Here is a 26,451-nt window from a genome sequence, read left to right on the forward strand (position 1 = left end):
TCCTCCTCTTCCTCTTCCTCCTCCTCCTCTTCCTCCTCCTCCTTCTTCTGGCACAGTTTCTTTTTGTAGCCTTGACTATCTAGGACTTTCTCTGTAGACCAGGCTGGCTTTGAACTCACAGAGAAACACCTGCCTCTGCCTCCTAAGAGCTGTGATTAAAGGCATGTGCTTTTCACTCCTGGTGAAAAGTTTTTTTTTAGTAATCCAAGAAATCACAATTTTAGGTACTTTTCCACACTCTCAACACATCAGATATCTGCAAAAAGCTCAGTCTGTGAAAGGATGTGAAATAACAACGCCATTGAACTAGAAACTGTTACTAATTTTTTACATTCAAACCTGACTACATTGTTTTCCTCATTCTCTTTCTTCCCTCCAACAACTCCCATGTTGGGGGCAATGCAAAGCAAATTGCAAAAATTGCTTTTGCAGTGACAGTTGTATGGCAGAAATTCTTCTGAGTGCTGGGGATTATCTGAGGAGGCTAGCTGTCAGCAAGGTGTAGGCATTGTGCAAGTTTCTGGAAGTGAGAAGTTCTTTCAGATTCTGAAATCACATCCTATCATGTCTTGTTATTGGCTGATACTGGAGATCCTGGTTCACAGATACCAAAGTTTAAGAACATCTGATAAATAGTGCAAGTACAGAGTTCCCTAGGTGGTCATTTTACCTCTTACAAGCTCCCCTTGAGGTGGCATTCTAGGTAGCCGAATTCTTGTCTGAGTTTTGTGGTCACTGGAAATTCTAGAGCTAGGAAAAAAAGGTGTGTGCGTGTGTGTTCGCGTGTGCGTATGCATGTGCGCACGCGCATGTATGAAAGACAGAGAGAGTCATTGCTAATGACACAAACCTAACACATCCCTAGCTGAAACATGTTCCCTCACATAGTCTCATGACAGTTAAATCATATTTGGATCTAGATTCAAAGAGCTGCTGTTATTTCTTGTAACCCAGCCATCAGCCATCGACCTGAGACTATAGTGCTCCTTTTAAAAGTTGCTTTTCACTTATATGTACTTATTTGTGTGTGTCTGCTACATGTATAGGTGCCTTCAGAAACCAGAAGTTGTCATGGATCCCTTGGAGCTGGAGTTATTGTCAGTTATGAGCGGCCTGAAATTGGTGCTGGGAACTAAACTCGGGTCCTCTCTGAAAAGGCAACAATCCCTCTAAACCATGTAGAAATCCCCCCAGTACCACCCATCTCCCTCCTCCCCCAATCCCCAGCTTATTTTCTGAAGCAGTTCTGCTTATCAGGTTTGGAATACACTAACTTTAGAACCATGTAGACAGATTACCTGGGATCTGGGACCTTGGGAAACAAGGATCCCATTGAAACTGTGAACTGATTACACATTTTAATTACCCACCTTCATTCTGTTCAGATAAAACACGGGACTTGAGGCCTCAGCTAGACCATGGAGAACACATACAGTAATTTAGTGGAGGATAAGAGACCAGAACAAGTGCTTTGTTAGCTAATTATCAAACCTTGCTTTCCTATTCAACCATTATCACTTGTCGAGCTTAGTGTTAGGATTTCAAGAAGTTTATGTGTGATGTGTTTCTAGACACTGACATGTCCGACTCCCACCCCCAATTTGGTGCTTCGATTAAATCATGAGGAAAAGCCAACCTCAGGCAGGTGGCAGACTTTTGCCCTGCCCCCATTCAGATGTACCTCTCAACTGTGACCTCATCACCGACACCATATCCCCTAAAGATTGCCAAAGAGAGAGCAGCTGCCCCCCCGCTATGGGAGCCAGGTGGCTGTAGGGCTACACTGGCAGGGGGGACCTGCAGGACGTAGGTGAAAGGACATCACCGAACACCTACTGGTCCCTTAACCCAGGTGTGTTCAGTGCCACATTAAAGCTTCCGCAGGTGTGTACTCCACTGTGCCCTCACGTAACCCTGCATCCTCTTCTTCAGGAAATATGGCACGGGCTAGGGAAGAAGCAGGGGACAGCCAGCTGGTGTCTGGTAGGGAGCCATCTTCACGTATCATCAGAGTGTCTGTCAAGACCCCACAGGACTGCCAGGAGTTTTTCCTGGCAGAAAATAGCAACGTCCACCGCTTTAAGAAGCAAATCTCCAAATACCTTCACTGTGACACTGACCGATTGGTGCTCATCTTCACTGGGAAGATCCTCCGAGATCAAGACATACTGAGCCAGCGTGGTATTCTTGATGGCTCTACAGTTCACGCGGTAGTGAGGTCTCGTTTGAAAGGGTCAGCCTGTACAGGAACTCTGGCAGGCAACACAGGCCACTGTACCCATCGTTCAGAACCATCAGCCAAGCTTGGCCGGCTGGCCCGGAGCTCACCTGACCCAGCTGATTTCTTCAGCCAGCTTGTCCAACTGCTACCTACGGCACCAGAGTCTGTGGTGCAATTCTTGGAAGACCCTCTGATTCAAGGACTGGCAAATGAGAAACAAGCCAATGGCGTGCACATTCCCGAACCCTCAAAGACGGTACAGAAACGGGACCCAGCTCTCAAATTTCCGGAAACCTTTCAGAAGCCTGCGCGGCAGCAGGAAGTCCTGCAGGAACACAAGCAGAGGCTGGAGGCCCTGAAAGCCGTGCCAGGGGGTGACAACGCTATGCATCCCAGTTGCTCTGATATCCAGCAGGTTATGTTCTCCACTCTGGCCTTATTGGTGGCTTCTAAAAGCTGCATTTCGGCCTCAGAGCTGTGTAGAGGAGAAGCCAACAACGCTCACAGCAGTTCTGATCCTACCACCCTTCCAACCATTTCTGCTCCGGTCAGGACTTTGGCACAAGAGGTCAGTACAGGAGGAGTTACCCAGGTCAAGGGCATAGTTTCAAGTCAGGCCAGTTCAGTGTGCCGACCTGGTACGCTAGACTTACATCCAGGCTCCGATATCCCCTCCCAAGAGAGCCAGCAGCCAGTGGAGAAAGTCCCTCTAATCAGTCAGCCGAGACTCTCGCCCTGTGTTCTGCGCCGAGCCTTGACTGTCCTGCAGCAGAATCCATCTCTGGCACACCAGTTGGCAACTGGCAGCCCCCTACTACATCATATACCACTTCTGCCCATCCTCACCAACCCTCGAGCACTGCAGGCGTTGCTACAGATAGAGGAAGGCCTACAGATACTGTCCAGGGAGGTGCCTGAGCTGGGACCTTTCTTTCGGGACTCAGCTAAACCACGTGGGGCTAGAGGAGCCCAAGAAACTAGGGGTAGAAGACAAGCCCATAGAGAAGATACCACACAACACTCCTTGGCCTTTCTTCAGCTCTTCCATTCCTTGGCCAGCGCCTGTTCCCAGTTTACCCAAACTGCACTGCCTGCATCCCCCTTTACTGAAGGTCGGTACCAGCAAGAACTGGAGGAACTGAAGGCCTTGGGTTTTGCTAACCGTGATGCAAACCTGCAGGCACTTGTAGCCACAGACGGAGATATCCACGCCGCCATTGAGATGCTTCTAGGGGCACCGCAGGACTAGTTTCTCCATCTGATGCCCACGATTGCACCATTCTGTGGAGAGGGAGGAAAAGGGAGAAGGGGATGGAAGGCACTTATTTTAGAAATTCCGCTTCCTCGGATTATGAGCACATTTGGACAGCCCTTCTCTAACCGCCCAAACCTGTTCTACATTAAAGAAGATTGCTTGGAGCTCCTGTGTGTTGTAGATTTGGAATTGGGTGGGCAGCACAGTCTTACCCGGGAGGGGCTTGTATATTGCTCTGTCAGCATGCTTTACTTATTTTCATGTCTCTAACCCAGGGACCCCTTCATGTTTCAAACATAACACAGGGCTGGGGAGATGGCTCAGTGGGTAATGGGTAATGTGTTTCCTGTGCAAGTGTGAGGTCTGAGTACAAATCCCTAGCACCCATATAAAAGCCTGGAAGAGCGGTGCATCTCGAACCCTAGCACTAGGCAATGGGATAGGGAAAGAGGAGGCTATCAGGAGCTCACTGACCAGCTAAGCCTAGCCAATCAATGATCTCTATGTTCAGTCTCAAAATGTAGGATGGAAAGCAGAAGAGGAAGATACCTGATGTCAACCTCTGATACACACACACACACACACACACACACACACACACACACACAGAGAGAGAGAGAGAGAGAGAGAGAGAGAGAGAGAGAGAGAGAGAGAGAGAGAGATACAAAATATAAGGTGGATGAATCCTGAGAATTTTGATGTTTTCACTCACACTCCGTTACCATTCATAGCTCCTATCAGCATTTCCATCAACTATTACTTCCATAGTGACAGAATCCTGTTAGTCTCCCAAGAAGTCACGACTTAAGACATCTTGAAACCATGCCTTTGCCAAAAGGTTTCTCTGTCAGGAGTGCATTTGGCTTTTAACTTCATTTGGTACCCAGCAAATCTTAGGATCCTGTTCTGTGAGATTAACCTCTGTCAAAAGGACCATCTTCCCTCCTCCACAGGCTTCTTTTCTCCCGCAAAATGTTTGTCTATACTGCCCTGTCAGACTGGTCTATATCTGCAGTTCTTGTCGCTGAATTTTTATATATCTCCCTTTCAGGGGCAAAATTTTATGAATATTTATAGTTAGGGAGTTACCCCAATAAGATTCAGAAGCTTTTTCAAGTTTTATTTATAGTTTGACCTATAGAGTCTTGTTTCTGTGACGAATGTACTTCCTTTAATTATCTTTAAGAACTCAACTCTTTAGTAGTGGAGTATGTTACACCTGTTCTTTTAGAATTTATCCCTCAGAGGTTTGGCCCTTCTCATAACCATGGTTCTGGTTCTCTTGTTGAAAGATGCCACATGCTCCAGATGATTCACAGTTTTAGAGAAATCATGTAGCAGGAACAAAGGCAACAGAAAAGAAAGATAAGGGGAAGTGAAGAAAGAGCCAATGAAAAACTCAGAACTGGGAATGGGAGTTAGTGCCCATGCTAAAGTAAATCTATTATGTAATTCCAGTGCTGGAATGAGATTGCAGTTTTAGGAATGAGAGAATGATACTTGTCAGAATGGATAGATGGAATCCTGCACTGAATATGTTTAAATATATCAACCCATATGGTTATCCACTGTAAAAAATATTTACTGAAATAAATAATAATCATATACTGAATAACACTAGATAATATGGAGGGTATTAAACTGGTAGACAGGGAATTATGTTCTAGATGGTAAACCATGATATGCATGCGTATACATTTCTATCATCATGTAATAGAGGTACAGATTAACATATTCTTATTCAATAACATCCTTCTACTGACTGTCCATTGTGTGGAGTACTTAGAACATTGGGCTAACAAGTATCCATGACTGCAGTGATCCACACTTTCTGTTTTATCATCTGTTAGAAGATGGCAATGGCATCTACAGGATCTAGCAAATATTTCTCAAAGTTTACATGCGTCCACTTCACATGTAATACTTACCACACAGAGCTTGTCTCTCTTTCTGTGCCTCTCCAAATTCTCTCCAGTCTCCACCCAAAATTCGACTGGAAGATAAGAGTGAGTTGTGTGTAGGATCCTTACTGAATGCTCTGTCTTGTCAAACCACATCCTTTCAGCAGTGGCATCTAGTTTTATAGTGCCTATTCGAAGAAAAATTAACAATCAAGTTTAGGGAGAGAGGAAGGCCAAGAAAATGGAATTCCCCTCATTTGACTGCCACTCTCTTGTGACCTCTTAGACATTTTCTTGTTGCTAACTCATTCAGTATGGGGCCTGGAGACCTGAGGACCAAGGGAGTCCCTTACTTGGAAGCATTGGAACCTACAGTAGAGTGTGGAGAAGTAATAGGCATTATCATTTCATATTACATGTACATATTCCAAACCCGGCTCCAGAGGCCTGTGGCATGGAGTGAGGAACATGTCAAAATACGAGGTAGGGTGGATATGGGTCAGAGGTGTGCAGTGTCTGGCAACCAGTGACACAGTGAAGTTCATAAATCCCTCTTTGTTCTTGCTTCTTTTGCTGTGGGGCATTCTTTTTTTCTCTTTCAGATTTCAGTCTTAGAAGCATTTCTTTACATTTTAACTCGAATCTGAATTTGTTCTTCTTTGTCCCAGAAGCCAGCTGTGCTAGAGTCAGTGATGGTCTCCTAAAAGACAAATCCAGTAGATAAATGGTCTTTGTATCCATTTTCCAATCTTCACTGCATTTCCTGGATGGCCTCACATCATTTATTTTTGCAGGCCTTATCTGAAGAACAGTATTATTTTGTCTTTTCATAGGTTCATTTGAAGAATTTACTTCCCATTTTAATGAGAAGGCTGATATCCAACACGCCCAAATCCTATTTTTTCATGTTAGAAATATATAATCATCTTGTCATTGTGATTTGGGTTGTTTACTGATCTGTGCTTCTCTAAAGGAGACTCTAAACTTCTGAAGATAAAGATGCTGTTCACATCTCTGTCTCAAGACAAGACTCACATCTGTGATTTTCTGAAAACCTGTCCCTTTTCCATTTTTTCCTCATTTTCCAGAAAAGAAGGAAGGGAGAGAGGGATGAAAAGGAAGGAGAAAGAGGAAGAAGAGGAGGAGGAAATACAAATTAAGAAACAAAACAACAACAAAAAGAAAATAGCAAATTCATTTTTTTTCTAAACAAATACTTTGCTTGTAGGTGCCTTAGTGTCCCACCCCAACACTTCTTCCTCCATCCCTTCCTTGACTAAGGACTCTGAAAGTGCTTTAAAAATGATCAGTTTTTAAAAATATCATCCTCATTGCTGCTATGCTGTTCAAATTCACTACTGTGAGATTGAGTAACAGATTATTCTGCAAAGAGAATACATTTAGTAGCTAATAGCAGAGCATCATAGTGGGGGTGTTGTTGCCTTTGTAAATTCTGAGGGTATTGACCCAAACAAGAGCACGTGTCTTCAAAAATAAAACAAAAAGAATTTTACAGTTCTTTTGAGCCAAAAACCAAAACCAAAACAAAATGTGGTTACAAGAACTATATCTCAAAAATTGACCTTGTATCATCACTGGAGACCATTATGTGAATGTTCTACACCAGGATAGCTGTCTTTTCAACTCACATAATAAGGTGTACTTTGGAAAGTTATTGGTAAAAGTTTTGGTGAGGAGCATATGTGCCTAAGAGCCTTTCATAAGGTGTCCTACGTCTTTATCATAGACCTGTGTGCAGAAAGAAGTCTGTCCACTTCATCTACCCTACTCCACTTTGTTTAGGTTTGACATATTGCTTTATTTGCACCGTGTCAATATTCACATTATTACACACGCATTTAAACAGCACTGTTGTCATCACTCGTTATACTCCCTTCTCTTGAGCCTTTTATACAAAAAGACTAATTATATAGTTATAAAGGCAAGGCACAGGCACAGGCACAGAGAAGATCCACTATTTCCCCAAATAACACAGTTTGTGATTCAAAGATGTAGGGGTTCAGGCTTTATTTCTTATTGTTATGCTGCTTCACAGTCAGATTCATCAGGCTTTGTACAGTGAGCCTTGTCTCGAGACAGAGGAATGGACAGCATCTTTCTGTATCTTCAGAAGTTTAGAGTCTCATTGAGAGAGGGACAGCTTAGAAAACAAATCATGATGAGAAGATGGTTATATATTTCTCACAAGAAAAAGCAGAATTCTTTTTCTTAAAGTGGTTTTCATTCTTCTCTCATAAGTTACATCCTGACTACAGATTCTCCTCTCCCCACTCTTCCAAGTTCCCCACCAACCTTCTTCCTCTCCCAGGTCTACTCCTCTTCAATTTCTTTTCAGAAAAGAGCAGACCTCCCAGGGATATGAACTGAACATGGCCTAATGAATAGTTAGAATAACACTAGACATAAACCCTCACATAAAGGCTGAGTTAGGCAATCTACTAGGGGGGAAACGGTTCCATGAGCATATGAGTCAGAGACAGCCCTCTCCCACTGTTAGGAGCCCCACAAAACGGCAAGCTAACAACCATAGCACATATACAGAGGACCTAGCACAGACCCACACGGTCTTCATTATCTCCAGTTCAATCTCTTTGAGCCCCTATGAGCCCTGCTTACTTGAGTCTGTGGGATGTGTAGTCCTGGTGCCCTTGACCCCTCTGGCTCCTACACCCTCCTCCCCATCTTCTGTAGGGTTCACAGAGCTCTGAGGGGAGGGTCCCAATGGAGATTTGCGCTCTCTCTGCAAGTAGAATTTTAAATAATTATTGCTAATATTTAAAACCCTGGGACTGGCGAGATGACTCAGTGGTTAAGTGCACTGACTGCTCTTCCAGAAGTGCTGAGTTTTATTCTCAACAACCACAAGGTAGCTCCTCATCATCTGTAATGGGATTAGATGCCCTCTTCTGGTGTGCCTGTAGACAGCAACAGTATACTGATAGGCATGAAATAAATATTTATTTTAAAATCATTTTATTTATTTACATTCCAGTCATTGCCCCACTCAGTGCCCCTTCCCACAGTTCCTCATCCTATCCTTCCTCCCCCTTGCCTCTGAGAGAGTGCTCCACCCACCCTACCAGCCTCCCCCTTCCCTGGGGCCTCAGTCTCTTGAGGATTAAGTGCATCTCCTTCCACTGATGCCAGATCAGATAGACCTGGGCTACATATGTGCCAGGGGCCTCAGACCAGCCTGTGTATACTCCTGGTTGGTGGCTCAGTCTCTGGGACCTTCTAGGATCTGGGTTAGCTGAGATTACTGTTCTTCCTATGTGGTCGATCTCCCTTTCAGCTTCTTCAATACTTCTTCTAATTCAACCATAGGGATTCCTAACTTCAGTCCAATGATTGGGTGGAAGTGTCTCCTTCTGTGTCAATCAGCTGCTGGTAGGGGCTCTCAGAGAACAGCCATGCCAGGCTCCAGTCTGCGAGAACATCATGGCATAGTAGTCTTAGGACTTGGGAGCCCCTCCATGAGATGGACCCCAAATTGGTCCAGTAATTGGACCTCCTTTGCTTCAGTCTCTCCTCCATTTTTGTCCTTGCAGTTCTTTTAGACAGGAACAATTCTGTGTCAGGAATTTTTACAGTGGATTAATAAACATGTCCCTCCACTTGAGACATTGTCTATCTAAAGGAGGTAGACTCTTTGAGTTCCATTTTCCCAATGTTGGACATTTTGTTGGACAATGTGTGTCTCACCTCCCAGGTCTCTGGTGCTTTCTAGAGTGTCCTCCACATCCCACCTCCTGAGATTGCATATTTCTGAGGTTCCATTCATTCTGCTGGCCCTCAGGGCTTGTCACCTGTTCCTCCCAATACCTGGTCATGTTCCTCTTTTCTCCTCCTTCCCTCTCCCACCCAGGTCCCTTTCTCTTCCCCCCACCCCCATGATTACTTTATTCTCCCTCCTAAGTGGGAATGAAGCATCCTCACTTGGACCCACCTGCTTGTTAACCTTCTTGAGTTCTGTGGATTGTATCCTAGGGATTCTTTACTTCTTAATCTAATAGCCACTTATCAGTGACTACATGCCATGCATGTCCCTTTGTCTGGGTTACCTCACTCAGGATATTTTCCATTCCCATTCATTTACTTGCAAAATTCATGATGTTTTCTCTCTCTCTCTCTCTCTCTCTCTCTCTCTCTCTCTCTCTCTCTCTCTTTTGGTTTTTCGAGACAGGGTTTCTCTGTATAGCCCTGGCTGTCCTGGAACTCACTCTGTAGACCAGGCTGGCCTCGAACCCAGAAATCCACCTGCCTCTGCCTCCCAAGTGCTGGGATTAAAGGCGTGCGCCACCACCACCCGGCTGATGTTCTCATTCTTAATAGCTGAATAGTACTGGCAAATCGGCAACCTACAGATTGGAAAACAACTTCACTAATCCTACATCTGGCAGAGGGCTAATATCCAAAATATATAACAAACTCAAACCTCCAAAAACCCAAATAACCCAATTAAAAATGGGGTACATAGCTAAACAGATAATTCACAACAGAAGAATCTTGAATGGCTGAGAAGCACTTAAATGTTCAACATCCTTAGTCATCCAAGAAATGGAAATCAAAATGACCCTTAGATTGCACCTCACACCAATCAGAATGTCTAAGATCAAAAACTCAAATGATGGCACATGCTGGTGAGGATGTAGAGAAAGAGGGATACTCTTCCACTCCTAGTGAGACTGCAAACTGGTACAACCACTCTGGAAATCAGTCTGGTGAATCCTCAAAAAATTGGAAATAATTCTACCTGAAGAACTAACTATATTGCTCTTGCGCTTATATGCAAAAGACGACCCACCATACCACATGGACACATGCTCTACCATGTTCATAGCAGCCTTATTTATAATAGCCAGAGCTGGAAACAACCCAGATGTCCCTCAACCACAGAATGGTACAGAAATAAATAAATCTTAAAAAACAACAAACACCAAAAAACCAAATAGAATACCATGTCTACAGAGAGGGAGGAAGAGGTGGGCCCTAAAGATATTTTCTTGGGGTGAGAGGAAAATGATATCAAGATCCTGCTCTAGTGTCCCCTTGCAATTTTTATGATCTCTACAGAAAGAATTCAGAGGAGACATACAGAGTGCAGCATAGAAAATAGATGCAGCTTTTTAATAATGGGGGCACTCTTAATGCTGAGAGTGGTCAGATCACCAAAGGGTCCTTGCTGAAGGCACTCTAAAGAATGGATAATGACCAGAGAGATTACAGTGCTAACCTACATTCGTAGGTAACCTTTGTCTCTCAGTCCTTAGAACAGATGTTTTTTATGTCCAGGTGATGGGTCCACTTGAATTAGCTCTTAAGGTAGGAGACAATGGTTTATCATTATTCTTTGTCAGAAAGCCAATGGGAAAATAGTAACCTGAGGATCTTTTGACCAATTTAGAGTGTCGATTCTCCACCAGTGGCCCAAGATAAGACCCATCCTTCTCTCTTTTGATCATTAATCAGAGCCTTACAGTTTCACTTCTTGGTTTTATCAGATACTAGTTACCAAAGGTCTATCTTCAAGCCTGTCGGTTTGTAGACTACTACTTAAAAGGAGGACTGGTTTTTCTTTATCAAATCTTGCATATACATACTAAAATGTGACTATGCATACTAAGCGTATACAGGAGGTGAAGGTGTATATAAGAAAGAGACTTGGGAGTTGTGGCATAAAGACAGACTAAGACATTGTTAAGGATTGAAGAATTTGATAACCCCACCAGGTCTGAGTCACGAGGACTGATTCTAGAAGGTCTCCATCTGTGCAAATTAAAAGAATAAGACTTAAAGAGAAAGAAAGAAAGAAAGAAAGAAAGAAAGAAAGGAAGAAAGAAAGAAAGAGAAAGAAAGAGAGAAAGAAAGGAAGAAAGAGAAAGAGAGAGAAAGAGAGAAAGAAAAAAAGAAAGAGAGAGAGAGAGAGAGAGAGAGAGAGAGAGAGAGAGAGAGAGAGAGAGAAAGGAAATAAGCACACTCAGTATCACTGGGCCCCAGTTTAGGTTTATAATAAACCAACTTCATTGATTACTATGTAAGATTAACCAGAGACACAGAAACACAGAACTGTTTCTACCTAAAAGAACTGCAGGGACAATAATGGAGAAGAGATTTAAGACAGGAGTCTAGTATGGCTCTCCTCTGGGCAGCTGTACCAGCAGCTGACTGAGACAGATGCAGCTACCTACACTCAAACATTGGATTGAAGTTGGGGGTCCCCTGTGGTTGAATTAGGAGATGGACTGAAGAAACTGAAGGGGAGGGTGACATTGTAGGAAAATGAGCAGTTCCCAGAGGTAACACTTCCCAGAGACCATAACCCATTGTTCACAATAGCCTTTCTTAAAACTGTGTTCCTGTGAGTAAAGGAATTCAAACTTTGAGGCTAGACAAAAGTCTCTAGTCCCATAGCACCTGTAACTGCTTCAGCCTGCTGAATAAAGCCAAGCTACACTGGAGTCCTAGGAACCTTGAGAAGCAAACACCTATTTGAGCATTATAGGTGAACTTGTAAATTTTAGAACTGAGATTACTGATAGAATCTGACTCAGATTCTCTGAATGTTAGTAAGGGACAACTTCAGGTCTGAAATGAAATCTCAACCCACAACCCAGAAGACTGAAGGAAGGATAGGAGGAAACTTGTTTCACTAGGCATTAATTCCACCTCAAACACCATTTACATATTACAGATTTGTTCTGTAATGTAGTTACCACAATAACTCTGTTAAACACAATAATTTTTAAAAAGAGATAAAGAAGTTGCTTACTAGTGCTTAGAAAGGTTGTATAACTTTTTCATTTTATTTGCTTATTGAACCTTTACAAGCAGTGCCCTAAAAATTTTCTTTACTTATTAACATACAAATTTCACACCCCAGTATGTGTTAGATGTTTATGCCATCATTTAATAACTAGTCAAACTAAGGCACAGGGACACTGAGCATGATGCTCAAAGCTACACAACTAGTAATTAGAAAAGCTTAAAAAATTAGTAATTAAAAAATTAGTAATTAGCACTTTGACTGGATTTTGAGCCCTAATTGTTACCTGAAGGGGTGAAATGTCAGAACTTAGATTCAAATCACACTAAGTTCATTTTTTAAATTTTTCGCTGGTCTCAGAGGATAGTGTTCCTTTCACAAAACCCAGTCTTTTCATAAGGCTGGTAACTGACTTCTTTAGGAAGTTGTTCCTACTTGTATTACTTAGGGTTACTACTACTGTGATGAAACACAAGGCCAAAGCAACTTGTGGAGGAAAAGGTCTATGTCACTCACAGTTCTCTATGACAGTTCCTTATCAAAAGCAGTGAGGACAAGAACTCAAGCAGATCAGGAGCTGATGCAGACACCATGGAGGAATGCTGCTTACTGGCTTGCTTTCATGGATTTTCTCTGCCTGCTTTTTTCTAGAACTCAAGACCATCAGCCCAGGGGTGGTAACATCCATCATGGCCTGGGTCTTCCCTCATCAATCACTAATTAAGAAAATGCTTGATGGCTGGATGTTATGGAGACATTTTCACAATCAAGTTTCCCTCTTCTCAGATGACTCTAGCTGCGTCAAGCTGACATAAAAGTAGTCAGGACACCACTTCTGAGAGAAGAGTGAAAATATCCCTCTGGACTGTTCAGAATTCCTTTAAAAGTCCCATAAAAATGATCTGTATAATTTGACCTTTAAATCTCCCCTTCATCTGTCCAATCCTCTTCCTTCCAGAGAGATGATTATATAATGTCCAGAATATTTTGCTTTTCTTATCTCCAACCTCTGCTCAGACTTCATACCAAGTCCTTCCCCAAGGGAAGCAGTTTTACAAGCCGAGTCCGAATCTCCTTGGTTCTTGCTCCATAGATGATAGGATTGAGCACGGGAGGCACCAGCACATAGAGGTTAGCCAGGAAGATGTGCACATGCTTGGGAACTCTGTTGTGACCAAAACGGTGGGTGAGGAAGGAGAAGAAAGCAGGTATATAGAAAACCAAGATGACACCAAGGTGAGATCCACAGGTACTCAGAGCCTTGTGTTGAGCATCACGGGATGGGAGACGGAAGACAGCCCGGAGGATGAAGCCATAGGAGATGGCAATGAGGATGGAATCCAGGCCCATGGCCAGCAGAGCCACAGTCAGCCCATAGACAATGTTGACGGTGATGTTGGCACAGGCAAGCCTAGCAATGCCCATGTGCTCACAGTATGTGTGAGCCATGATACGGTGACCACAGTAGGGCAGTCGCCTCAGCAAAAAGATGAAAGGGGAGACAATAGCCACACTACGGACTATCCCAGCAAAGATAATTTGGGCTATGACACTATGGTTGAGGATGGTTGTATATCTCAGTGGGTTGCAGATAGCTACATATCGATCAAAGGCCATGGCAAGGAGAACAGAGGACTCAAGAGCATAGATGGAGTGGACACAAAACATCTGAGCAAGGCATCCGCCAAAGGAAATCTCGTTAGCATGGAGCCATAGAATGACCAACATTTTAGGTACAGTGGTGGAGCTGAGAGCCAGGTCGGTGAGTGAGAGAAGGCAGAGGAAGAGGTACATGGGTGCATGAAGAGCACTCTCTGTTCCAATGATAAGGATGAGGGCAGCATTACCCAGCAGAGCTACCAGATACATGACACAGAAAGGAATGGCAATCCAGAAGTGGGCAAACTCCAGTCCTGGGATCCCAGTAAGGAAGAGAGTAACTGGGAGACTGTCACTCATGTTGGAGGCTGTTGCCTGTCTTGGCACATGAAGGTCTCTATTCACTGAGAGATGGCATGCCTGCCCTGAAACATTAGGTATCTAGTTCATTCATATATTTATAGACTAAAAAATTGTCTGTTCCTCAAAAAACTTCAAAGGCTTTTACTATTTTCTGTATTATTCATCAATGCTTGTTTCTATATTCAATACAAGGTGTTTAACCATTCCTTAATGACAATTTCCTGACTTGTTTTGTGAAATATCCTGCATATCATCTAGAGGCCTTCAGCCTGCTCCCTTGAATGGATACTTCTTACTTTTCATCACTCATGCTCTTCTACACCCCCATCATTTTCAGATTTTTAAATTTTCCCCTTCTATATATTTTTTCTTATTTCAGATAAGTTTCAAGGGGGCCTTCTGTCTTGATTCTGCTTCTTAGCCATCTTTAAACTCTTGCCTTTTTGATGGGGCCTCTATGTTGCTTATAGAACTTAAATTTGGTCTAATATATTCAGCTCTGAGTTGGGTCTTTTCACTCCACCCAATGTCAATATTTAATTTTCTATCACTTCCAGAACTACTTTATTCCTTGTCACTTTCTACTGCTACAATAATTTTTTTTTGGAGTCTGAACTTCAGTCTGTCTTTCTACTTGCCTTAAGATTTTCAGTGATAACACAGGATAATTTGGGTTGAGCCCTGTTATTGGCCTATGGTGATAGAATCTGGTTATTCCAATTATTGCTGTGAGATATCTGACACTCTTTCAGCATCTGTGGCTGAGAGGACTGAAAAGGGTAGCATACAAGCACAGTTAGTTTTCCTTCCATCAAGGGACTGTGAAAGCGCATTGGGCTAGCATCCCTCTTGGATTCATGATGGGGTTTCCTTTCCAAATTTGTCTCAGTCTTTTTTGAATCATGATGGGTTTTTGAGGTCTTCCTTAGGCAAATAGTTTAGTCAAACTTAGACATCAGTGCAGTAAGTCTGAGTTTTTTGTTTGTTTGTTTGCCTTTGTTTTTTGTTTGTTTGTTTCTCCTAATCAAACACAGTTTTGTTTTGGATTCTGATAGAACAGAACAGAACAGAACAGAACAGAACAGAACAGAACAGAACAGAACAGAACAGAGCAGAGCAAAACAGATCAGGACAAAACTCTTACCTGTGCAAGAGGCATTCATTTTTGGCAGACTGTGCTGAACATCGATCTCTACAAAGGAGCACTGTGTGAGAGCACAACTACTCTGAGATGTGTTACATGAGTGCTGTGTTGCTTGGGAGAGAAAGAAGAGGTAAAAAAGTGTTACCAGGCATAACCTATGCTTGAAGCCTTGTTTGGAGGAGTGGAAGCTATGTGTCCTTGCAAATTCAGATGAGTGTGGCATGAGAGAGTTGGAATACTCTGTGTTGTTCCTGTTGAATTGGCTCCTTTTAAGGTTTTCCAGACTCCCTGAATGTCTTCAAATCAGCTCTGTATTCCAGCCTCTTCAGTCACCTGGCTCATTAAGTGAGACTGTTTATTGTTTTGTTTTGCAATACTCAAAGGTAAAGACTCAGGTGCTCTCCTCTGAGGAGGTCCCTGCTGTGTCTTCTTGAGGGAGAAAGAGAGTGACATGTTAATAAATGAGGGAAAAATTGAGTGAGGAAAATAGCAGTAACTTTTGAAGGGAAGTGCAAATTATCGTCTGTGTCTGTGATCTCTGTTCTCCATCCTGGTCTGTCTTCTCTGTTTGACTCCCTTCTCTTTTTTTCATTCTGAGTTTTCTTGAATGCCTAGTTATCATGGTTCATTAGCATTCTGTGCTCAGGATGAAAAATTTGTGAAGAGAGTAGTAAGTGGCAGTGAATGTCATTGTGCTAACAGATGTCATTTAACAACACACAGTTAAAGAGTCTGGAGAGGTAGCTCAGCAGTTGAATATTGGCTGCTCTTCAAGAATACCTGGGTTTGATTCTCAACACCCACATGGCAGCTCACAGCTGTTCAGTTCCAGGGAATCTGGTACCTGCTTCTTGCTTCTGAGGGAACTACATACATGTGGTACACAAACATGTGGACAAAACATCTATAAACATAAGATAAACATATGCATAGTTTTCGTGCACAGGGCCTACACCAGGTCTAAGCCAGATGGGGTCCCACTGCTGAGAGGGGAAATGGACATCAGCCCCCACCCCTAATTCACAAGCTATCTCCAGTTGATAACCACTCACAGGAAGCTTGGTTTCTCCAACCTCCAACCACACGTAAGGGCAGGCTCTGTGCCCAGAAGTAGATGGCCAACAGAAAATAAACTCAATGATATTTTCAAAGATTTCCCCCTCTATACAGATCTTTGGCTTATGTTTCAGTTTCTGATTTTGCATGCAAATGTGTATACTTCCGCATCTATATGCGTTTCTTGTGCCTTTTCTTTGGCTTTTTTTCTTTCCTTGTCTGTTTTGTCCTATTCTGACTTCTTTGTTTTTTATTTTATGTCATCATCTTTTTTAAGGTATCTGTTATTTATTTATTTATTTATTTATTTATTTATTTATTTATTTATTTGAGACAGAGTTTCTCTGTATAGCCTTGGCTGTCCTGGAACTCACTCTGTAGACCAGGCTGGCCTCGAACTCAGAAATCCGCCTGCCTCTGCCTCCCAAGTGTTGGGATTAAAGGCGTGTGCCATCACCTCCCGGCAAGGTATCTGTTTTTAAATGAGAGAGAGAAAGAATGAAGGTGGATTTGGAGGGGAGGGGAGGGGAGACAAATCTGGAAGGAGTTGAGGGAGGGGAACCATAATCAGAATATATTGTATGGGAATTCTATTTTCCCATAAAAAACCAAACAAATGCATAGTCAGTGATGAAAGCATGGGTTTCACAACAATGACACCAGAGAATTATGGAGAGCACAGGACCTTTCTGAGTTTTTCCACTGCTGCCATCAGGGTGTGTCATGAACCAGTTCTGGTTGGGTAGCATTTTATTCTAGCCAGATCCCCTGAATTTCATGGCTTTTGCCACCCACCATGTTCTCTGGTATATTTCCACCAAAGCCCTGTCCAGGATCCATCATTTACTTTTTGATTTCCTTTTCAACATATAGTCTCTTCTCAAATTACTTCAAATCAGTGGCCTTAGAAAAATTAACATAGCTGTTGTGTATTGGGTCTAATGCTGCTTGCATTATGTTAATTTAGTCCTTCAAACTGTAGGAGAATCCACACATCCACATGTAAGAAACTGAGGGAAGCCTGCCCCCAATGGGTATTGATTAGTAAATAAAGTTGTTGGTGGCCAATGGCTGGGCAGGGAGACAGAGGCAGAACTTTTAGGATTGCCAGGCAAGGGACTGAGGAGGAAGGAGAGATTAGCCACCATGCTGGGAAAGGAAGAGAGACAGCAGGCCTGAGAGGTGCAGAAGGCAGATAGTCATCATGTAAGTACCGGGGAATGCAGCTGAGGGGCTGCAGATCTAGGTCTGGGTCATCAAAGATGAAATACAGATTTTAGTAAGTAATAATTCAGGAATATTGGAGGGGAGCTAGCCACATGGAGGTTAGGAAGTAGCCTAACCATTGAGCTGTTTAAAGCATATTAAAATATAATGCTGTGTGTGTGTGTTGTGTGTCTGTGTGCGTGTGCATTTCATTCGAGAACCCAGAACATTGGGGTGGGTAGTGAGGAGTGCCACCACCACTGCCAGGGTTGATTTGAGTAGGATTAATTGGGTTCTACTACACATAGCAAATATTATATGCCCTTTAATAACTTTGAGCTGGCATTTGAAAAATAGGGTTATAAGTTTGAATAGTAGAAAAAGGATGAACTTTCAGTAATTTGTTGATATTGATACAGAAAAATTAAATGGTCACATCATTATTTCAAAAACATTCAATAACATCTTTTTGTTGGTGTGTGTGTATGCTCATGTATATGTATGTACATGTGTGACATGTGTATGGAGGCCAGAGGTTAAATTCTGTGTCTCCCTTGCAAACCACCTCGCTATTATTATTAGAAGCAGGGTATCACTGTGTTGCCCTGGTTGGCTTAAAAATGCCACTGTAGACCAGGTTGGCCTTGAATTCACAGAGATCCACTTGCCTTTGCCACTCTAGTGCTGGGATATAAAGTTGTATGACATCACACCTGGCTTCCGCCTCATTTTCTGAGGCAGGGTCTTTCAATAATTGGCTAGGCTGGCTTGACTAGCCAGCCCTAGAGACTGTCTTGTATTGACACCCCTGCTCTCAGATTATAGACGCTATCATCATGCCTGACTTTTTACATTGGTGATGAGACTTATATTTGTGTGCTCATGCCAACCACAACAGGCACTTTGCCAACTGAATCATTTCCCCAGTTGCTGGAATATTTATAGACTAGAAATGTCTAAGTCACCATTATCAAATTATAGACAGACAAACTTTGTTTAACTATGAAAAATTTATTGTTTTGACTTGGAACTCATTATTTCACTTTATTTTCCCTAAATATTTAATTATGATCACCCTTTCAACACACACACACACACACACACACACACACACACACACACACAAATTAAAATTCTTTTTAACGATAGGCTTTTCTGTTTTTTGTTTTGTTTGTTTTTGTTTTTTCGAGACAAGGTTTCTCTGTATAGCCCTGGCTGTCCTGGAACTCAGGCTGGCCTCAAACTCAGAAATCTGCCTGCCTCTGCCTCCCAAGCGCTGGGATTAAAGGCGTGAGCCACCACTGTCCGGCAACAATAGGCTTTTCATGTTAAACTGTTAGCATAATTATTATGATGCATTAACTATTGGAAAAGTTTCTCATTTCATCCATTATTAGACAGAGGAACAAATATTCCAGGAAACATTTTCCCTAATTAGGTGAATGCAACTTCCTCTTTTCATTCAAATTACTTCCCGTGTCCAACATTGATGGAATGGAACTTAGTTCACATTCAGCCACTTTTACTTTTATTTAAATAAAGTGGTAAGCAGGAAGAATGTGATTTACATAAACAACTTTACTGTTAATGACTTTTGTTTTTGCCATGCAGGATGTGTACCATAGCTAGAGGTTAGCAACAGTTTTAAGAATTCTGTGAGGGAGGGACTGGAAGGGGTGCAACCTGCACCCCAGACATGTGGGGAGGTATGGTATGCTGGTGTGATGAGGTTGGCTAAAAGAGAGAAATTGAAAAGTCAACTACTGTTGCTAATAAAAAGTCAGGTGCTTGAATGATAGTGTAAAAATAAGATAGGGACAATCTATCCCTTCTCAGTCTTTTGCCTTCCCAGGCTGCCTTTAAGGCCTTCTATTGCTGAGTTATGACAGGTAGCTGGCTGGTAAAGGAAAATATAGTCCCAGCCAAGTCATCTTACCCAGAGTGTAGAGGCTGGTTTCAGAGCTGGCAAAATAGTTTAACAGTCATCACAGTGATCTTTGGTACCTGTGTGTGGTGGTTTGAATGAGAAATGACTCAGGCACAGTCTCAGACATTTAAACACTGGATATCCTGTTGCTGGTGCTGTTTAGGAAGGTTTCGGTGATACATCCTTGCTGGATGAAGTACATTACTGTGGACTGGCTTTGAGATTAAAGAGCCTTACTTACTTCCAGTTTGCTCTCTCTGCTTCATGTTTATGGTTCAAGATATAAACTGTCAGCTTCCTGTTTTTGCTGCAGTGTTTGCTGTTTGGTGTGTGTCTCTACTCTGCCAACATGGACTCTTATCCCTCTGGACAGTATGCCAAAATAAACTTCTTAAGTTGCCATTGGTCATGGTGTTTTATCACAGCAATAGAACAGTAGCTAATACACTGTGTAAGCATAAGTAGAATAACTTGAGTGACAATTTAGGATTAAATAAATATGAAGTGTGTTAAAACTAGAAATCAATTTTGTTATACTTCACTGTAGTTTTTCTCTATATCACTTACTGTAAGAAAACTATACTGATAACATATATTTTATGGAACTAAATTCTATTCTAAAGATTGAGTATAATATTTAAATATTTCATTATATATTTGGCAAAATAGTTTGTAACTGAATAATGAGTATCTTCTCTATGCATATCTTCTCAAGAAGGCAAACACATATGTGTATATAATATTGTTATTTTGTCTTTAAGTATCATCTACTGAGTTTTGAGGGTGTGAGCACATGGGTACTTGCCTAAGCATTCTCAGTGAAGACAAAGTCCTCTTCACAGCTCGTAGAACCTTAGGGTCTAAGTGAAGGCAGTCACTATGATTCCCTCTGTGTTTGTGCCAAATGATGAATGGATGATATGAAGGGAGGGAGAACATTCAAGCCATGGCTGCCGTGTGACAGGCTAAGCAAAGAACTTGTACTTATGATACAATTGTGAATTATGCAAGATATTTTTAATTTTAGGGATCTGAGTACGCTGTAGATTATGGCTTAGATCATGAAACTGGCAAGTGACCCACCTGGTAATCACACCAAGTCTGACCCAAAAGCTGTTTCCTCATAGTACAACTCATTCTTTTTATCCTAGTAATGTTATTGGCCACCAAAATGCATTTGTGTAAGTGTTGTGCTTGTATACACACACATACGTATGTGTGTGTGTGTGTTCTCTCTCCTTCTGTGTGTGTGCATGTTTAGTAATGATCTCAATAGTTCTAGAAGTTAAAGATGTCAGAAAAATTTTATTCTTTCAAAGCAAAGAGAAAACAGTGAAAATATTGTTAGGATCAACTTTTTCAGAACTATAGCTACTAAATAATGGTGTGTGTTAACCTATAAAGTTTCTATATACAAAATATTTGGATTTTGCTAATATCAGAGATTTTGTGCATTGCAATTTTTTCTCATCCCATCCCATCTTCTGTTTTTGAATTCTGTGGGTGCATGTAAACTAGATCTTGGGGTCACAGTCAAAACTAGTAACCTGGTACGGCTCAGAGAGAGCAGACATGGGCGCAGCTCTTATGGTGTCCTTTATAGTGATTTGATGCTTGCTTTTCTGATGATTCCCTTGAAAATCCTGTCTGTAACTCTGTCTAAGTGTGGCAGGATCCAGAGCTCATCCCATGTGGATAACATTTTCCCATGGGTGACATTAAAAGGTAATTGTACAGTGTTAACCGTGTAGCTCTCTGTGACTTCAGAACTGTTAGGGTAGAAAAAGTACTCTCCCAAAGATAAGACTGAGAAGTTGAGGAATATTTTTATTAACATGAATTAATCATATAGTTTAGTGTGTTTCATGTGATATTTCCATACAATGCATCATACACTGACCATGTCTACCGTTCCTTATGTCCCCTCCTGTCTTCCCCTTTCTCTATTCTCCCTTTCCTTACCGGTTGCTTCAGGAATGCATGCGCTCTCTTTATATAGGAGCCATACCAACCTGCTCTGAATCATTCCAATTTCTATATGTGCTACCAAAGGGAACACTGAAGTACTTTACAAGCTTTGGAAAATTCTAATTCTGTATCCACAGATGTATGGCAGGCTGGGTTCTTGTCTGGAGGTTGACATATCACCAGAAGACATTGTTTACATTGAATCTCTGCAGGATATGATACTAAAGTTTCAAAATAAACTCCTGAGAGGTGAGGTTCTAGTTCAAAAGTTTTCCCTCATCCAACACAGATATGCTTCTGTTTCTTAAAGAAATATCTCCTCAATTATTTCCCTTTCTTTTTTTAGTCTGCAAAATAATTCTCACCAATAATGCACATGAGTTCCAGCTGCTACTGCCCCTTGCTAGCCAATTGCAGTGGTGTTTTTTTTTTAATTTCAATTTTTCTTTTACTGAAAATAGATTTTTCCATATAATATATTCTGGTTACAGTCCCCACCCCACTCCTCCCAGTTCCTCCCCACTTCCTTTCCACTCAGCTCCATACCCTTTCTGTTTTTCATTAAAAAATGAAATTTTAATTATGAATGGAGAATAAATTCAAGATATCTACAATATAATATCTCGAGCACAGTTAACAGGAACATATTAAGTACTTGATAGTGTTTAAGAAGTCGATAAGAATGTTCTCATAAATGAATGACAGTTGTACAACAACAAAAACAACAGAAAGCCCACAGACACATGGAAGCTGAACAATGCCCTACTAAATGATAACTTCGTCAAGGAAGAAATAAAGAAATTAAAGACTTTTTAGAATTTAATGAAAATGAAGGTACATCATACCCAAACTTATGAGACACAATGAAAGCAGTGCTAAGAGGAAAACTCAGCTCTGAGTGCCTCCAAAAAGAAACCAGAGAGAGCATATACTAGCAGCTTGACAGCACACCTGAAGGCTCTAGAATAAAAAGAAGCAAATATACTGAAGAGGAGTAGAAGACAGGAAATAAGCAAACTCAGGGCTGAAATCAACCAAGTAGAAACAAAAAGAACTATACAAAGAGTCAACAAAACTAGGAGCTGGCTCTTTGAGGATATCTTTATTTCCATCTTTCTTTCTTTCTTTCTTTCTTCCTTCCTTCCTTCCTTCCTTTTGTTCTTTCTTTCTTTCTTTCTTTCTTTCTTTCTTTCTTTCCTTTCTCTCTTTCTCTCTATCTCTTTCTTTCTTATTTTCCTTTCTTCTCTTTCTTTCTTTCTTTCTTTCTTTCTTTCTTTCTTTCTTTCTTTCTTTCTCTCTTATTTTCCTTTCTTTCTTTCTTTCTTTCTTTCTTTCTTTCTTTCTTTCTTTCTTTCCTTTTTTCTTTTTTCTTTTGTTCTTTTTTTTTTTTTATCAAATATCATTTAACAGGAGTCAAACCGAAAAAGGAAACTTCAGTTGAGAAAATGTCTCCATCAGATTGTCTAGTAGGCAAAAGATTATTGAGCATTTTCTAGACTGATGATTTACTATTGCAAGTGTCGTCTCTGAACAGCTGGAATAAGAAATCAGTCTGCACAAGATAGTAATTCTATTGCTTTATGACCTCTTCAGTGCTTGCCTCCAAGTTCATGTTTGATTTCCTGTCCTGACTACCATTCATAATGTACTGTAAGATATAGACAAAATAAACTCTTTTCTCTCTCTCTCTCAAAAAAAAAAAAAGAATGACAGGTATATGAGGTGTTTTATATAAAAATAGCTTAATTTTTTCATGCCACAGTGTACATTACAAATGTACATTACACTTCAGAACTTTATGCTATACACCATAAATGAATGCTATACTTTAAATTTTTCTTTTATTTATACATTCTTTGAGAATTTTACACATTGATACACCATGTTTTCTTAATATCCAACACAACTATCCCCCTTCAATTCAACTTTTTCCAGACTTCCCCTGTATCTTTCTCTTTTCCTTCTAACTTCCTCTGCCTCTGTCTCTCTGTCTCTGTCTCTGTCTCTGTCTCTGTCTCTGTCTCTCTCTCTCTCACACACACACACACACACACACACACACACACACACACACCTAATGAATCTAGTTAAGGCTGCCCATATGTGCATGGTGAAGGGATCCAGGAGCACATGGGCAGCCTATGAATGGCCATGTCGCTGAAGAAAACTGGCACCTTTCCCTTCCAGCCACCAATTGTCAATAAATGGGGCCTAATGAGTCCCTCCCCCACTATGCTAGAAAGTGGAGTGGCTAGATCTAGTAACCTCAGCTGCTGTGGGTTCCTGAGTGTAACAGAACTGTTGTGTCTAGAAAGCATATGTTCACAAAAGATCTTTTTGCAATATGTCTCTTACAGTGTTTCTGGTTTTCTTCTGCATTGTTCCCTGAGCCTACTGAGGGGAGGTGGTACACATATGGTTGAGCACTCTACGATTCCTAATGCTTTCTACTATGACTAGTTGCGAATCTCTGTTAACTTCATCCAACATACTGTTACTTTTCTTTCTTTCTTTCTCTATTTTTTTTTTTAAAAATTAAAGATGTGTGGTAACCCTGCATCATCTGTCTACAGGTTACATATTTACAATAGCTTTAATGATCTATTAGTAGTTTTTAAAACAGTAGCTTTTCTTTTTGGACTATGCCTCACAGGCCGACCTGGAACTCACATTGAACCGCAGACGGGTTTTGAGGTAACAATCCTCCTGCTTCCAACCTCTATCATGTTTGGATTACAACTGTTCAGTTCTATGTTCTGCTAATAATGAATTATTTTACAATTGAAGTATATACATTGTTTTGTTCTACATATTTATGTTACCCACAACACAGACAATATTATAGCATAAGCAACTTTCATATGAACCAGGAAACAAAAAACCTTGTGTGATTCATTTTACTGATATATTTCCTTTATTTTAGTTGTTTGTTACATATCCCTGAAATATCCAAGGTATGACTGTATGTTAAGTATATTAATTTCAACAGAAAGATTTTTTTCTTTCTTTGGGTAGATGCTCTACTTCTTCTAGTTACCTAGGGTTAGGACGACTTCAGTATCAGTGACTATGTTTAAGTAAGTAAAGCAGGGCTACAAACTCTTTTCCTAACTAAGTAACAATTTACATACTGATGACCAATGTGTGAAGAAAATCCAGTTCTGCTAACCCTTCCTCACCAATGGAATGGTTAGTCTATCTCCTTGTGGTTTGCTTTGTGTTTCTCTGATGTCTCATGAGTTATTTACTGTGTGTCTTTTGGTTGTGTTCAACATTAAATTTTCATATATACAAAGAAAGAAGGAAACATGGTCCCAAAACAAAATAACATAGCAAGACAAAATTGTTTTTTTGAAAACCAAATTTGGGCTTACTTAACCAAGAGTTTAGGTATTTAAATATGTTCCAAGAACTAAAGGGAAATAAGTCTAAAGATATAAAAGACGGTGCAATATGACTTTATTAGCAAAGATATATCAGAAAGGATTTAAAAAAAACCCATATGAAAAATTCCCACGGACAGAAAGCAGAAGTCACAAACACGAAGATTTGTTAATGGGTATTTCCTGTCCTAGTAACTGATGAGAGAAAAAATATGAAAGGGAATGAGCAGCAAACCTCGGAGGTCCTGAGACCTGCCAAGTGCAGCCATGTGTGTGCACAGATATAGCATGAGGAGAGAGAAAGTAAGGGAACATCATTTTAAGAATCACAAGCTAAATATTTTCTAAATTCAGTGAAAAACAGTGTTCATTCCAAGAAGCACAACACGTTCCTAGTGGGAGAAGCTTCAGTAAATGCTTAGTGACTGAAGCCAAAAGAGTCTGCACAAAGGCAACTCGAATACAAATAAGCTTTCTTAAGTGCTTAATGAGGGTGCATTTGCTACTAAAAAACAAAACAAAACAAAAAAAACTCAGAAATGAAAGGCAAGAACTGTATTGGAAGAAGATAAATATATTAAGCACACAGCATATAAATTTTTGTCTATTTTATATAGATTATATAGATATTATAAAAGAACCATAATAATTCTCTGATGGGAGATTAAATAAGAAGTCTTATGTAAAAAGTCTTATATAAAAATCTAATAATATATATATATATATAAATCTAATAATGTTTTGAGGTTAAATAAATTGTATAATTCACATTTGTTTATTAAACCTTTTATGTTTTAGGCACCATTCCAGGTTTGGGGCACACACTCAGTAATTTATTTAGTCCTTATCACGATCTCAAAAGTATTCCCAGGAAGTGCATGCAGATAAGAGCCTGATATGGATATCTCCTCAGAGGTCTTCAAGAGTCTGACATACTCAGAGGCAGATGCTCACAACTAGCCATTGAACTGATCATGGGGTTCTCAATAGAGGAGTTAGAGTGAAGACTGAAGGAGAGCTGAAAGGATTTGCGGCACCATGAGGAGAGCAACAATACCAACCAACCACAGCTCCCAGGGTCTAAACCACCAGCCTGGGAGCACTTAGGGAGGGATCCAGGGCTTCAGTTGAATATGTAAGAGTGGAGGGCCCTGCTGGGCATAGGTGGAAGAAGAGAACCTTGACCTCATGAAGGCTGGACGCCCCAGGGTTTAGGAATTTTGAGGGTGGGGAGGTGGGAGTTGGGGGGGTAGATAGAGGTTACATCCACAGAGAAGAAGGAGGAGGGGTGAGGGGATTGGGGGTTCCTGGGTTGGTGGGGGATGGGGTAAGGGGACAACATAGGAAATGTAAATAAAACATCCAATAAAAATAAAAAAAATAAAAAAGAAAACAAAACAAACAAACAAACAAAAAAAGTATTCCCATTGTCCCGTTTTCAAAGCTGACCTTACTTGATAGAAGATCTCACAACTGTCCCAAAGCTGAAAAGCAGGTGAAGGAAAACACATTCAAACCCACGTACTCCTTCAGACTTGTTGCTGCACCAACAACATAGCGCTTTACATTTTAGGTTTACATTCACTCTGAATACCGTTTTGATTTTCTCCCCTCCCCCATTGTGCCAAACTTGAAATGGAGTAT

The 26,451-nt window shown here is 41.0% G+C and overlaps 2 protein-coding genes across 2 annotated transcripts; one reads left to right on the plus strand and one right to left on the minus strand.

Moving 5' to 3' along the window:
* The first annotated feature begins 1,735 nt into the window (after positions 1-1,735).
* Positions 1,736-3,640, plus strand: LOC114633503 (ubiquilin-1-like). Its single transcript, XM_028782065.1, has one exon. It carries the CDS (start codon positions 1,938-1,940, stop codon positions 3,468-3,470), a length of 1,533 nt encoding a protein of 510 aa, XP_028637898.1. The 5' UTR covers positions 1,736-1,937; the 3' UTR covers positions 3,471-3,640.
* A 9,525-nt stretch (positions 3,641-13,165) lies between these two features.
* LOC114633519 (olfactory receptor 52D1) lies at positions 13,166-14,151 on the minus strand. Its single transcript, XM_028782085.1, has one exon. It carries the CDS (start codon positions 14,118-14,120, stop codon positions 13,182-13,184), a length of 939 nt encoding a protein of 312 aa, XP_028637918.1. The 5' UTR covers positions 14,121-14,151; the 3' UTR covers positions 13,166-13,181.
* Between the last annotated feature and the right edge of the window lie 12,300 nt (positions 14,152-26,451).

This window comes from Grammomys surdaster, unplaced genomic scaffold (assembly GCF_004785775.1).
Source record: "Grammomys surdaster isolate TR1022 unplaced genomic scaffold, NIH_TR_1.0 693, whole genome shotgun sequence".
Lineage (NCBI taxonomy): Eukaryota > Metazoa > Chordata > Mammalia > Rodentia > Muridae > Grammomys > Grammomys surdaster.